This window comes from Lathamus discolor, chromosome 1 (genome assembly GCF_037157495.1).
Source record: "Lathamus discolor isolate bLatDis1 chromosome 1, bLatDis1.hap1, whole genome shotgun sequence".
Taxonomy (NCBI): Eukaryota; Metazoa; Chordata; class Aves; order Psittaciformes; family Psittacidae; genus Lathamus; species Lathamus discolor.
Genome location: NC_088884.1, coordinates 140,782,411 through 140,796,880, shown reverse-complemented (window position 1 = coordinate 140,796,880; position 14,470 = coordinate 140,782,411). Strand labels below are relative to the sequence as shown.

At 44.3% G+C, this 14,470-nt stretch overlaps 1 protein-coding gene across 10 annotated transcripts in view; it reads left to right on the top strand.

The window, feature by feature from the left end:
- The window catches only part of N4BP2 (NEDD4 binding protein 2), a 65,658-nt gene extending 60,386 nt beyond the window's left edge, over positions 1-5,272 (top strand). For all 10 annotated transcript variants that reach the window (XM_065698641.1, XM_065698631.1, XM_065698613.1 and 7 more), the window contains one exon: positions 486-5,272. In XM_065698641.1, coding sequence (XP_065554713.1) covers positions 486-531 — 46 coding nt within the window. In that variant the 3' untranslated portion in view covers positions 532-5,272. The remainder of the gene's footprint in view (positions 1-485) is intronic.
- Positions 5,273-14,470: the final 9,198 nt, after the last annotated feature.

The following is a 14,470-nucleotide window of genomic DNA, read 5'->3' as shown; positions in this document are numbered from 1 at the left end:
CTTAGCCTCTTATGAGAGACAGCAATTTAACAAGTCTGGGTTGGCATCAGTGTGTTGGCTGCTTTTTCTGTATAGGAATGTGTGAAGGTAACTGTAATGGTGGGACTCAGAAACAGCAAAGACTGCCCCTCTGATTTCCTTCTTACTTTCTATGGAAGACAAGGGAGAAAATCTGTTTTGAAAGAGGCAATCTAAGGGGAGCAGGAAAAGAGGAGCAGAATTAATGTAATCAAGAATATTGGCCATCATATTTTTTTCCTTAAATCTTCCTCTTAGTTCCTGCTATTCCCAGCTTTTCACCTCTCCAGATCCTGTAAAATCCTTGACTGTCACATCCAGAGGACATGATGCTGATTTCCTGACTCTCACCTGCATGCATACTTCACTGAGAGAACCTTACCACTTCCCATATGCTTGATGAGGGCTGAAGGAGGTGGCATTGCACATAGCTTTCATGTTGAAGCTTCATCTTTTCTTGTTTACAGGTTCACTGAAATAAAACCAGGCTGCCTGAAAGTCATGCTGAATTGAAGGGTTGTCGAGAGGAGGAATACAGAAACTGAGGTGTCGGATCACAGCTAAAAACTTTTTGAACAGTGGCAATAGTATTTTTTAATCTGTTTTAAAGGATGATATTTTATTAGAAATGGTCTCAATTTACAGCAAGTGTTTTTGTTAGCGTGTTTCCAAGGAAATTTTTGTGTGGAATGGATGCTTTTTTGAACCTGCAAAAAGAAGACACTCACAGGATTTGAAGTCTCAGAAACGCAGATTGAGAATTCTGCTGAGCAGTACATGATGTTTTAAAGGGAAGTTAAGGTACAATTTTTAAATATAACTGTCTTCTCAGTATACCCAGGCTGTGTTGTCTGACCCTCACACATTTTAACTGCTGTAGATTCTATGCTTTTACAGCATAGTACTTTGAAGTTATTTTGTGATTCAGAACTTTGTGCTAAACCCTTGAGAAGACCACAGGGGAGATGGGAACTGGGCAGCTACTGATGTTTCAAATCCAGTTACAGCTGAGTGCTAAATATTTCCAGGTTTATTCAAAAGTCTCATGACTTTTTAGTGATGGGTTGACCAGTTCTGTTGTCCTTTTTCCGTTTTAAACTTTCCAGATACTGATGGATGTTGCATATAAAGAACTGTGCATTAAGACCAGCTGGGAGTTTGGTAATTTTGCAGACTTACTGTGATCTATTAAAGGGAAAAGTACAACACTGTAGTTCAATCTCTACTTACGCATAGCTAATACTGTAACTTTACAGTATTTTTGCAGGAGATGCCCTTAACTTTTTTCAACATCTACTGGACTAAAACCGTTTCTTCCTTTATGGCTTTTTAAATTGAGCAAATTGAGTAGTTTCACTTTACAGGTGTCTAATAGTGATGTGTCTTCATTCTGTGTGTATTTAATTTCGTGATTCCTTTGTAGAAAATATGATTGTCAGTGAGACATTTTAAATGTATTTTTAACATCAAAGTGAATGCTAATACTACAGTAGTAATTGCCTAACCGGAAAGTCTGGGAATACAAAAGTTACTCCATTGGTGGTGGTGTTGAATCAGCATCTAGAAGTACCTGTGTAAAAAAGCAAAACAACAACAAAAAACCCCAAACACTCCACCCCCATTTAAATATAAACATCAGTATTGTGGCAAGTGTTTCCAGTAAGCAATCAAAAACTTTTTTAAGTAGAAATATCTTCTAGCATGCATTACTATTTTTTATTTACATCTTTTCCTCTTGAAAGGCATACAAATTTTTGTTGTAAGGCTTTTTCAGAAACAGGTTGTGTATTAGGAGCAATATTAATAGGTTAAGGATTAAGGGGAGGGTTTATTCATTTTAAACCACTTCTGCAGTAATTTTTATCCAGGAACTACACGCATACAGAATTCGTGTATGAATCCATGTATGTGTGCAAGTTCTGCCATTTGTTTGCGTGAGGAGTAATAAGCAAGGAACTTCTGTGAGAAAAGCTGTGCACAGAAATAAGTTTCACTTGAAAATGTGTCTGTGTAAGTTGCTGACAAACTGAAAGATACGATATTTCCTAAATATCTGTGTTTACTGTAATATATACACAGTGAACGCAACATACACTTAAAAATGAGTTTGTCATGCTTCAACAGATACAATAATCTCTTCATGGTGACTTCAAGTGGAAGAATTGCTTGAATAATATTTAATCAAAGGGACTTATACTGGAATAATAGTCATAATATTTTTTGAGGTACTTAGTTCATCTGAATCATGTCCTTTCTCTTTTTTTTCTTTCTCTCTGGGCTGCTCATGTAACCAGTAGCTAAAATACAAAAAAGTCTGTGCTCCACAAAAAGCATTAGCAGAGCTGTTTCTCCTACTGCATGAACTCCTGCGCAGTGAAGTCCATGCTCCACCCTCTGTGACAGTGCCTAAATAGACTGAGATGTCACTTAGGCACTTGGACTTGAGACAGCAGTTCAGACTATAAGCAAGTCCAGGGATGCAGATGCTAGAATTGCCTCAGCGAACTTAGAACCTTTCTTTTGCACCAAGGAACTTCTTTCTGCTCCTGAACAGGTTTTTCTTGGTGCTACTGTTTATACCGAATGGAGATTCAGCTTTGTGGGGCAAGTCTTTAAAGTGGAGTCCTTGTTGTTTGGCTCGGGTGGCTGGGTTGCCAAGCCAGTGTGCGCTCAGAAGTGGAGTGTGTTGAGCTGCTGGATGCCCAAGCCCTACAGTGATGTGGTTGTAAACAGGGAAGTGGCAACACTTCCATCTGGTCTGAGAGCCGGTCTGGTTCACTCAGCATATTCACACCTTTCCTGACATGGGCAAAGACACCTTAGATTGCAGTTCAAAAGATAAGCAGAACGAGCTGTTGTCTTGCCCATCTGTTCATAATCTAGTTGTTGACAAGTTTACCCTGGAGATGAGAAGCAGCTCACCTGCTTCTGGGTGATTGACTCTCACTTCCCCAGAAAATGCCTAACCAGTGTGCTCAGGGGTATTCTTGAAGTCACCACTTCCTGAGCCTCTTCCAAAGTCATTACTGCAAGATAAAAATCAAGGGGACAAAAGAGATTAAAGACTAAATTTGTATAAATTTATAGTCTGGAAGAGGATTAGAATTCTGCAGAAAAGGAGGTTCAGTGTACCTTCCATATTATTTTTTCATCTCTTAGACCTATTTGAATAAATGCCTAAAAATGTTCAGGGCAAAACCTCAGCTACACCCATTACTAGGAGAGTTTTTCTGCAGTCTGTCAAAGTCAGCAGAGGAGTACATAGTTTAAGAGCAATGTGGAGTGCTTTTTGCACTCCTTCCCTCCATTGTCCTTTTGGATACAGGTTGAGGTTCACTAAGGTACTCTGAATACCCTGTGTGGTTATAGATCGATTATTCACCTGTTAAAAGTTGTGTGATCACAGGCTGAACTTTCATGGAAGATGATGGTTTAAATTCATTAACATGGGCGCTGACTGAAGTGATCAACTTTATTGAAGTTAGTGACAGAGCCTTTATCAGCTTCGGCAACTCAGGGTGAGTCATTGCAGTTCCAGCTCGGAGGAAATATAATGCGCTCAGCCTTTTTCTTCCATATGATCTTGAGCATGTGCTTAGAAGCTGTGCTGAGCTGGATACACAATGGAGCAGAAGGTCAGTGCACAGAGAGAAAGAAAGTAAGACTTTCATTAGTAAGGATTTCCATGCCTTCAGCTACTTGCCAAACTGTCCAGAAAAAAACCCACTGGACTTCTTGTATTTCTTTTGACTGTTTTATAATGTACAGTGGATGAATTATATCAAATATATTTGTTTCAAAATGGTATTTCAAAGTAGGTTACATTTTAGAACTTTCAGCCTTTCTGGTGTCTTGCAATTACATCAGTGAGAATCCTGAGGTATTGTGTAAATTCTGTATCATCTTATACTGTTAATGAAAATAGCACTTAACAGTATTGCCACCAGCACTCTGAAATAACGTGCGACTGTTGAAATACCTATTTTGTGTACCACTTGTAAACCTATTCTTCAACAGCATGTGGTTGTTATGACTGGTAGCTTTTAATACATGACTTTTGGGTTCTTTTTTGCAAAACATTTTAACCTTTATCCCAATTTTTCATTTAGGAAACTTATCTTTTTGTGTGTATATATATGTGTATATATATATATATACACACACAAAATTTAATATTGTGCTAGCACTGATGAATCATCTTGCAGTGAATTAAAAAGCAAAGACCCAGAGGTGAAATGAAGGAAGTTGTTCTCCTGAGTAATGTGTTTAAAAATGTTGATTGTGAAAGCAGTGGGGCAAAAGTGATTTTTAAAACAAATATTTCAAGATACCTTGACAATACTTTAATGACTTTTGCTTTTAAAGGTATGTGGTACAATTATATTTAAACTTCATGGTTTTGTAGGCCTGTTGGAGGACGCCTCAGGCGAAGTTTAACTGGTTGGTTTTTTTTTTCTGTGGCTGTTGGAAACCATTGTGACGTGGGAATTCTGATTTAAACAATGTTCAGATGCTCTAGTCAAAACCTAGAACATCTCTAGAACTAGAACATCTGGAACATTACTGTTGCGGGTATGTGGAATGTCGGGGAAGATCTTGTAGGCTTAGCAGAACGTGTACACTTAAGGTTTTACTTGAGGAGGTGAAAAGTAACCACATTGTTACTTAATCTTGCCACAAAATGTGGTGGGTAGACAGGAAAATAATTTAGTTGCTGATAATGGCAAAGAGGGATCATCATAAATGTAATATGAGAAATTACACATAGGCTGTATGTTACTGATGCTTATGTCTTCAAATGCAATTCACATTTCCAGAACAATATTGTGCTCTTTGTGGTGCCAAGGAGAGGATAGAGTATCAGCAGTGTAACAAAGAAGAGTTGGTTGACTTACCACAATTCCCAAGTACCATGTTCTCTTAGAAAAGCTCGCACAAAGCACAATGTTCTTGCTATTTCAGCTAAATAAACTCTGCAGAGGATTAAATTACTATATGCCAATATATATGTGAAAAGACCTAGTATTGCAGCTACCAGTTGTAAAAGCTCTTAGGACCAGTACCTTGGAAAGATACAAATGTCTATTTTTAAATTAAAATTTAAAGATGCTTTTTTTATTTGTATAAAGTTGTAATTTTGCTGTTAACTGTAACTTTCATTTTTTACTGAAATACAGTTTTGTAATTTGCATTTAAAATTTCTAATGTGAAAAGGATTTACAAAATCTAGTTTAATAAAGGATTTTTGCCACAAGTATAGCCTTCTGTCTTTCCTTGGAAAACTACATTTCAGCTTGTGACAAATTTTGTCAAATAGTAGTCTTGGAGATCTGCATGAAAGCCACTTGCCTTGACTTCAGTTTACCATCTGCGGGGAGATGAAGCAACCATCTGCGGGCATAAAGAGGAACAGATTTGTGGCCTGATTTTAAGTGTTGTGAGTGGGCGCTGAATGCTCACATTACTGAAAAGGAGGGTCATGGTTTCAGATTCTTTTTGGCCTGAAGATGCTGAAGAGATGCTGTTCAGGCCTAGCTTATCTTGTGGGAGAGGGAGGGAGTGGTATGTGTCAGGGGAGGGGGAGGTATGGCTACTGTCAAGACGATAGTTTGCGGGAGGGATGTGTTCTGGATAGACCTCATTTAGCAAGACCCCATGGGTCAGGGGCAGTGATAGGTCAGCTCCTTAGGAAGCACCATTGCTGTATCATTGTGGATTCAGAGCTAGTAAGCCTGGCTTTTCCCAAGCCTGCTCTGAAGTGAGCTTTTGTTATGTCATGTTCCTGGAAGTGTGTGGAAAGACATATTGTGAGCAAAGTGCTGGCTAGACTCCAGTCTGTTTTATTAGCTGAGGTTGAGGACAACTGGCTTTGACCTGAGTTAACTCTTTCAGAGTCATTCCTATGACTTCACTGCCTTGTAGCTTGAATAGTCTGCAGAAGGAACCCAGGCTTCTGCATTTGCACAGCAAAGCCCTAACTAATAAGCTGTTCAAGAGAACAGGGAAAAACAGGTTTGGGGAACACATGGAAGTTTAGCAGATGCTGGATTAAATCTGAGGTGGCTGATTCTGAGCCACAGCTACTAAACCACAGAATGGCAAACGTCTGGTTGGTTGTGTGCTCCTTACTTACTCCTTAGGAGTCCCTGCTCTGTCAGTGTGGCTCAAGGTCCATCTTGGTGTTTAATTTCTCAAATTGTTATGTTTTAAAATGGAGGTACTGCTAATGGAGCTGCTTTCTTTGTGGAGGCAGGACAGCTGTTCATTGTGGAGAACCAGCTTTACTCCTGTCCTTGCTAACACCGTTCACCCTGAGTCACCAGCTTCTGTTGCAGCCCATGCCCTTATTTCCCCTCTGTGCTGGGCTAGCTCTGAGCTCCTTTCTGCTTGCAGCTGGGAGCTTGCTCTGGCACTGAGGATTTCTGAGAGCCCTTCTCCCTATTTAAAAGTGGGAAATGGAGTATTTTAGTCTGTCCTTACTTGGCAAAATGGTTTGAACTTTAAGGCTGAAAATTGAAGTGTGGTAAAATAAAAATATGGCCTGAGGCAAACAGAAAATTTCAACCCTGATCGTTAAACTGTAATTAAACAGTGTGTCCATTGGTGGAATGCATTGGGTAGCTCGACAATAGGTGGTGCCCTTGCCAATGGCATTGAGTGATGGTGGCAACAGCTTATAGCCTGCCAGTATCACAGCTGTTGTTTCTGTGTATGACATGTACTGAAGGATGTTATTACACATCACGTGCTGTTCGTTTCTTCCTCGGAGGGAGAATACTGTATTCAGAGTATTGTTCTGGTGACTTCTTTTTTGTTCTTTACAGATGGGTGTGGTAGAGTTTGTTTTCAAAATCTACTTACTTCTCTGTGCTAAACACAGGGAAGACAAGTTCATTTTTGCACTCAGATTTGAAGATGATAACGTTGGGGTTTCTCCTTTAGCTAAACTGGTTTGCTTTTTGCAGTTTAGTTGTCTGGATGCATGGACGAATCAGTCTGTTTGGAGACTGACACAAAAATGTGCTGTTTGGTGAAGTCCTGTCCCACTGTGGGTGTTGGTGGTGGCACAGTGTCTTCTTGAAAACCCTCATGGAGAAGGACCCTCTTGATGTTGCTTGACTTTGTGCATCATGGGACCTGGCTGGGCTAGCAACGGCTTCGCAGTAGTAGCTGTCATTCATTCTGTAGGATAGGTCAGGAGATAAAAGTTCCCTTCTTCCAATAGCCCGAGAGGCTTCTACACAGATTTGGGACATGCTGTCTTTTGAGGATTAGCTCAAAGAGCTATTCCCATAAACAGGGCCCATGTTTGTTCTGAATGACAGTTAGGAGCTTTGGAGGATCCACAAATCTTTACTACCCCTGGGCCAGTCTACCCTGTGTCCCTGAGTGCTGGAGAGCTGAATGAGGTCTGCAGCCTTTGTCTCTCAGTGGAAAAGACATCAGGAAGATGGTGAGGAAACCAATGGGGCACAGAGGTACTCTGTAATCTGTAAGAATCTTAGAGGGAGGCTCTATGGAAGCATGTGGATGGGCCACATATGAGGGGCACAATGCCAGGCACAGGCCCTGAATGAACTTTGGGGAAGGCTGGCTAATGGATCCAGATCAGTACCAAGGATGTGCTGTGACGAAGAAAGGCCTATTACACCATGAGTGTAATGAGCTTTATGCTGGAGGGTGGGTGGTGGCATGGAGTAGGGGCATGCCAGTGAATGGAGAGGATGGCAAACACCAGAAGGGATCTGCAAAAGCTGTTAGGGGAAGGTGTGGTGTGGTGGGTGGGCAGTGCAGAGGTATCTGGGAGACCCTGAGGCGCTGCAGGACCATGTTGTAAGGTACCACGCACAGGTGGGGCACTGCTGCTGGGGCAGCCTATTCCACCAGCACCAGCAGAGCAGTGCTGGTACATCTAAACCAGCATCTCCAAGCTGACTGTCACTGGCATGTGCCATTCAGAGGTCTTGCTCTGTCTGGTAGGGCTCAACATCCTGTGAGCGACTTGTTTTGTACTGTGTTCAGGTTTTGGGGTTTCTTGTAGCTTTATGTAGCTTTCATATTTTAAGAATGCTACAGATCTTTGTCTTGATAGAGACAAAACCTGTGTGCAGACTTTGGGGGTGGGATGGGAGGACTTGCAGGTTTGGTAGCTTTTTGGCAAAAAACTGGGGCTTTTGACGCCCATTCCATGACTGACTTTTAGGCAATCCCTGCTGCTTCATGGTTTGAAAAAGAGTCATGTATCCCCAGTGCCGCCAGCATTCTCCATGGCCTGAGCCCACTGTGCTGTCATGCTGTGTGATCTTCAACTCAAGCTGTGAAAACAGAAAGGGCTGAGGGGGAGCACAGGGTGAAAGCCACCATCTTGCTTTCCTCCCACTTATTCTAAGCTGGTTTGTGCCCTCTGTCACGGTGCTGGGTTTAAAACTAGATTTGTGTACTCCCTGTGAGTAGGAAATGCTTTATCATGTAGCTCGGGAGACATCTTACATGACTTGGGGAGCGCTGAAGTAATAGTATAAATAGTAAATAGTACAAATAATATTTTAAATAGTAAAATAATATACATAGTAAAATAATAATATAGTAAATAATAAATAGTAAATTCTTCTATGTGATCAGGTTGTGGTATCTGTAACTTTGGGCAGTAGGACATCGCACTGTGGCATGCTGCTATGATAACTGCTCTTTCTACAAGCTCGATAAGCAGCTGTATGGATCATTATTATTTTTGTGTTATCCTGAGAAACAGGACCCTCCTTCTTACACACCTGTGGCTGGTTATTCACAGTGGACCGGAGAGAAAGCAATGGAAATCTGCCTGCACCACACATTTCATTGACGTGGCCTGTAAATGGAGGAATGGTAGTCCTGCCAAGCCATGCTGATGGAGCTCTGTGTAACAGCGTTTGCCCTGGTAGCTAACTCACAAGGCGTTGCCTTGGGTTCCCACCTCTAAGTCGGGGTAAAAGCAGTCTTCCTCACCTGTGCGCCCTTCTTGCCTTTCCACGTTATCCCCTTTTACCGTCTTGCAGTGCCACACAGGCAAGCCATGGGTGACCGGAAGTTTCAGCTTTTTGGTGTTTATCAAGGTAGCGATGTAAAGGTTGTATCTCGATACACTGCAGGGGGAACTGAATGTCCCTGGAGGGATGATGTACCTGGCTGGCGGGGGGGCTTACCCAGAGAGTGCTTTGGGAGCAATTCAGGGCATCTGCGTCCGGCTCCTGTTCTGAGCCGCCTGCTGCGGAAACATTTCCGTGTCCATGGAGCAGAGGCGATCAACTGGGTGGGGAAGCGGGGAGCCCGAGACTGCGCGGTGTGACTCTCCCCATCTTCAGCATGGCAGGAGGTGGGAGAAACACGTTCGAAATAACCCCCCTGCTGCCTTCACCCGCTGGTTTGCCCGGGAGGAGCTCCAGCGGCTGCTGACTGCTGGGCGGGAGGCCCGGCCTGTGCTGCCGTGTGTCTGCCTGACTAGGGAGCCCCGCGGCAGGGCAGCGCTGTGGGACGGAAGGTGCAGGGGGGGGGTGGCCGGGAGCTCTGTGCTGGCCGCCAACACCGCTCTTGCTGGGCTGCCCCGAGCGCGGTGTGCTGGGCGCACTGCCTGCGGGTGCTGGCGGCAGGGAAGGGGGAGCCGCGGGCCGGGGCTGGCGACACAAGCTGCTTCCCCCGGCAGTTCCCCCGTGACAGAGCCCAGCTCTGCCCTCTGCGGCAGCGTGACAGCAGGAACCGGCGTTTCCTCAGCGCCTCTGGCAGCGCCTCCGGCCTGGGGCAGCGGCGCCCGGGAGCGCCTGGGCAAGGCCTGGGTGCGTGCGGGAAGCTGGCCCGGCCCTGAAGGCGCGGAGTAGCCTCGTGTCGGGCGGGAGCTCACGGGGGAAACCACCGCCGCGTCCTGCACGGTCTCAGCGAAGCCGCGGCGATTATTTCTGCGTTAAATCCGGATGGGGAAGGACGCGTGAACGTCCCCGGCGATGGAGAGCATTGCGAAAGCCAGACAATCGACAGAAACAGATGCGTTCTTGCACGCTGCGTGTGTGGAAGCGTTTGCCGGCGGGACAGGGCTGCCCTCAGAGCCCGGCGCTGCTGCGTGCGGCCTGCCCACCCCTGCCTGTGCCCTCCTTCAGCTGCCCGCAGCCCTGTCACCACAGCCCCGCCGCAGGCAGCCCGCCTGCTGCTCCTGCCCTCTCCCTGCCAGCTCCGGGGCTGCGTGGCCACTCTGTGCCCCTCGGGGCAAGCATCTCCTAAGAGCTCCAGCCAACAACAGCGGGCAAATGCAGCAAGAGCCTTGTTCCCTCAGCAGGGTGGATGGGTATTTTGAGAACTGGTGCCTGATTTGGGGGAAAAGGATTGACTCTGTTCTCAGTGGTGTGGTGCTAGATTGTCTCAGAACGGCAGACAGGGATGTTAAGTAACCCTCAGCGCAGTCCCTAAGCACACTTCCCTTTCAAGAAAAGGGAAGTAGGGTTTTGTATTGCTCTGGAAGAAAATACTTCCCATACATTGTCCTGACCGCCAGCTCTGCACTGGCGTCACAGGAGGAATAGCTCTAGGAAGTGAGCACACCGGTTTCTGCTTACCAGTATCAAGAAAGAAATACATGTAAATGTTGTCACACAGCATACGCTGCTAGCTTTCTCCGAATTGGTCCAAGCACTGACCTGATCTAAGAGGAGTACCCCAGAGAAATAGCAAACCAGTAACACATACACAGCAGGAGAACTTAAACAAGTAGTGAAGAGTCATTCTGGAGTTAAGACTGCAGAAAGCTGTGGTTTCAGAAAGTGGGGAAATCTGAAATTGCCTGGCTTGTCTGCACGAGTGCCTGGGTTTCATGTAAATAACAGAGCTATATCAGCCTTGAAAAGAGGCTGGATAAATGTAGATGCTCACACCCAAATCTTAGCACCAAACCAATCATTTGCACAACCCGGGGCTCTCTTTTGGGGCTGAGAGGTCTGTGCTGCTCAGGCGTGCCCAGGTCTGAGTCACTCTGTGCCTTGCACCCATCTCAGCACTGTTTGCACCCTGAAACGGGGTGGCTCAGGGCCAAATCCCACAGAGCAGGCGTAGTTGGATGGCTGCTCTATGGCCACTTGAAGCATAGGGCCAGCCTGTCACCTAGGGCAGCTCCATTTCTGTGTTGCAGGGGATCAGATCTGTTTTTGCAGGGCAGGTCCTTGACCAGCTCTCCCTGCTAAGCATGCTGGTGGTGCCCAGGCTGTGGCTGTCCTATGCTGCCCCTCTGCCTCCCAATGGCCCTTGCATGGCCTTGCTGGAGGTCTTTGACTTGCTACCCTCTGAAGACCCTATTCCTGCCCACACGATGTGTCGGGAACCCTCCTTGTGCTTGGTTTTGAATTCTGTTTCATCACCACATGCTTCGATTTGTGCCACTGCAGTACCAGAACCGAGGGTACTGCCATTGCATTAGCCTGCTGAAGAACCAGAGCCTAAATTCACCCAGACAATGTAATTAGTAGCGTGAGAGTTTTACTAAAATCCATGTAGGAACTGCTTGTGAAATGGCATTTTCGTTTCCACTTTTGGATTAGCTCTCTGGCAATGAGTAATGCCGCACAAGTTGCTGTGCCCACTCGAGAGACTTTAACAATGTTCTTTGTTGCGTTACGAGGAAGCCTTCCTTTCTCTAAGGTAACTGTTCCTGAGAAGGAAGTGCTTTCAGCCCCATGTTGAAAAGTGTCTGGGCAACCTATCTGATTTTCCCTGTCCAGTAAAGTCTTTTGAGGATCCCCCTCAGCAGGGGGAAAGCAAACAGCCACATCCCAGTTTTCCCAACACACAGCTGGCATCTTGACCACATTTTTCCTGCCTCCCTTTGAAAATATTAGCAAAAAAGAATTAGGCTCATTCTTCTACAAAATAAGCACACTTCTTGTGTGATGTTTGTATTTCTGCTGCATGGTCTAGACATTAGCAACAATTAGCTTTAGTTTGTCTTAATATAGTGATCATCTAGTACAGGAGAAAGGCTTGTAGGGCTAAATACAATGGGTATCAAGAATGTAATGATTTACTTCCTGAGCAGTGTGCATGCTATACTATTTGGGCCAGACCAAAATCAGAGCTGAGTGAACCTGAGAATAAAAAGGAAATCAGGCAGGGGGGACAGGAATAGCTTCCTTCCTTTCATCAGCAGCCTGCCGGTTTCTCTGAATGAGACAGAAATCAGTGGATTAAGAGACAAATTGACTTTCATTGTAAACTGGCCCATGACTCTACATGTCAAAGCCCTGGATAATGTTGTTTTACATAGTTGACCATAAACCCTTAGTTACTTGAGGTTTAATACTTATTTTTTGCTGTCAACTTCATTTTCAACGCAAAAATACTTTGCAGCCCTTCGTTCCACCCCATGTATATTTCCCCAACAAAGTATTTGTTTCTGAAAGCCCCAGATAATGACTCATACTGAGTCTAAAAAAAAAGGAGAAGCAACTTCTTTTTTAATGTATTAACAATATTCTCTCACCACAGTCAGATGTTCCCCTTCACTGCACAGCATGAAGAGGTGAAAAGGAGCAGAAGAACTGCAGTAAGAAAGGGGTGAAAAAATGCAAAGATCCACAGAAACTTGTGAGACTGCAATATTACACCTAACTTTGTAATTGCTTACGTGTTGTGCAGACAGTGTGGAGTTGAGGGTCTCTTTGTGGAGTTCCAGGTCACGAGGAAGTGAAGTCATGGAGCAAGCGCATGAAGCATATGCATCTCCAGGAAAGGTCCCAGATTTTTATTTACAAAACCCCAAAAGAATGGAAGAAGCAAAAATAAATCTGACATTCAACTATTTTTGGGAAGTTATTGGGTCAAGATGCTCCAGGAAGCACAGTGTAGGGAAATGGGTGGAAATCAAGACATTGTCCAAACACGTTTCTTATTCTGCAGTCCTGGTGTTTTGCTGAGCTCACTAGATTCAAAAGTTGTTTATGAAGTATTTTACAGATGGATGCGCTCTTTATTCAAAATGCAAACTGCTTAGCCAGAGGGCCTCACATCTGGATTAGTCTGCAGCTCAAAACAGAAAACACTAGTTGCGTTTTTAAGCAGCTGCTATCTGTAGCAGACCTAAAATGGGTGATGATCACCGAAGACATTTATATCAATATAATTTGCGAATGAAATTTATTTCTCTATTTCTGACAAGCCACAGCATTCTGGTGGAAACATTTCAGAATGTTTGGGTGTCTGATTTTCTTTATCACTATCACAGTGGAAACTTATTGCCTGGTTGCATGCACTGGTATTGGGAAACGCAAACCTGGTTAAAAACAGAAGAATAGGTGTTTAATGTGAAAATTAAGTAACACAAGTTCTCACATAAACTGATAATACATTGAAGCCCCTTATCCAAAATCTTGTCTCAAACTAAAAGGAAGATTGAAGCTTTTAGGAAGATAGTATTCCAGAAATGCCTTCTGTGAGCCAGCCTTCCTTACCCTAACCCCTGTTGATAATTAACTTAATTAATTTCATGTCATAGGGAAAAGAAACAAATTGATTCCTCAGCCTAACTGTGCAGCACTGTTCTGCAAGCTTTGTATCAGGAGGTTTACAGCATGTTTACACAGGTTATAGTCAGCAGCAGCTGTATTTTTGGCACAAACTGCTTTTCATCTACACATAAGTCGTCTTTTTGTTTCCTTTTTGCTTTATCTTGTAATTTATTCTGTTGATTTTTAATCATTTTTGGAAGCAATATGACTTTTTCTTGGAATGCATTGTACTGTCATAATGTTGATGTGGACAAATTCGCTAGCTGTCTTCAAAGAGCTCCCATCCTGCAAGGAACACAAAATGCATGGCTTTAGATATGGATCAGGCAGCCTGTTCCTACTGCTTCATGGCTAGAGGTGGTCTAAAAATGGTGAAATAGCTTCACTGAGCCCAAAATATATTCTGAAAAGGACTTGGGTTCCACTTCTCTGCCTCCCAAACTGGTTTCAAGGCTGCTGGGAAACCCACCACTGATGCCTCTGACTGAGCAACAGACAGCCCTCTGTGCTCGTCATCGGGGCCCCTCATGTTCAGCTCTGGGGCAGATCTCCTGCTGTGCCAGCAGTCTTGGGTTGCTTCAGGAGTATGCGACAGGAATGCCCTTCCTGCAGTCCAATTACCTGATCATCCAAAAAGGACAACCTCTTGTGCTCCCAGCTCCTGGAGCACAGACCATAGACCTGGCACTTGAAATCCTGTCATCAGAGCTTTGCTTTCGGTGTTGTGATGGAAAGCTGGAAGTGATGAGGGTCTGGCCAGCTCCAGTTGTCTGTGCTGGGAAAGGAAGCAATCTCCATACCTGTGGTGGTTTCTCCTGCTGAGAGTCTTTATGCTGATGGAAGAGAGGACAAGTGTGCTAGTGAAATGATCCTGGTCAATCCTAAACAATGTTACTGGAGAATCCTCACTGAATTACGACAAAGCCCTATAAACC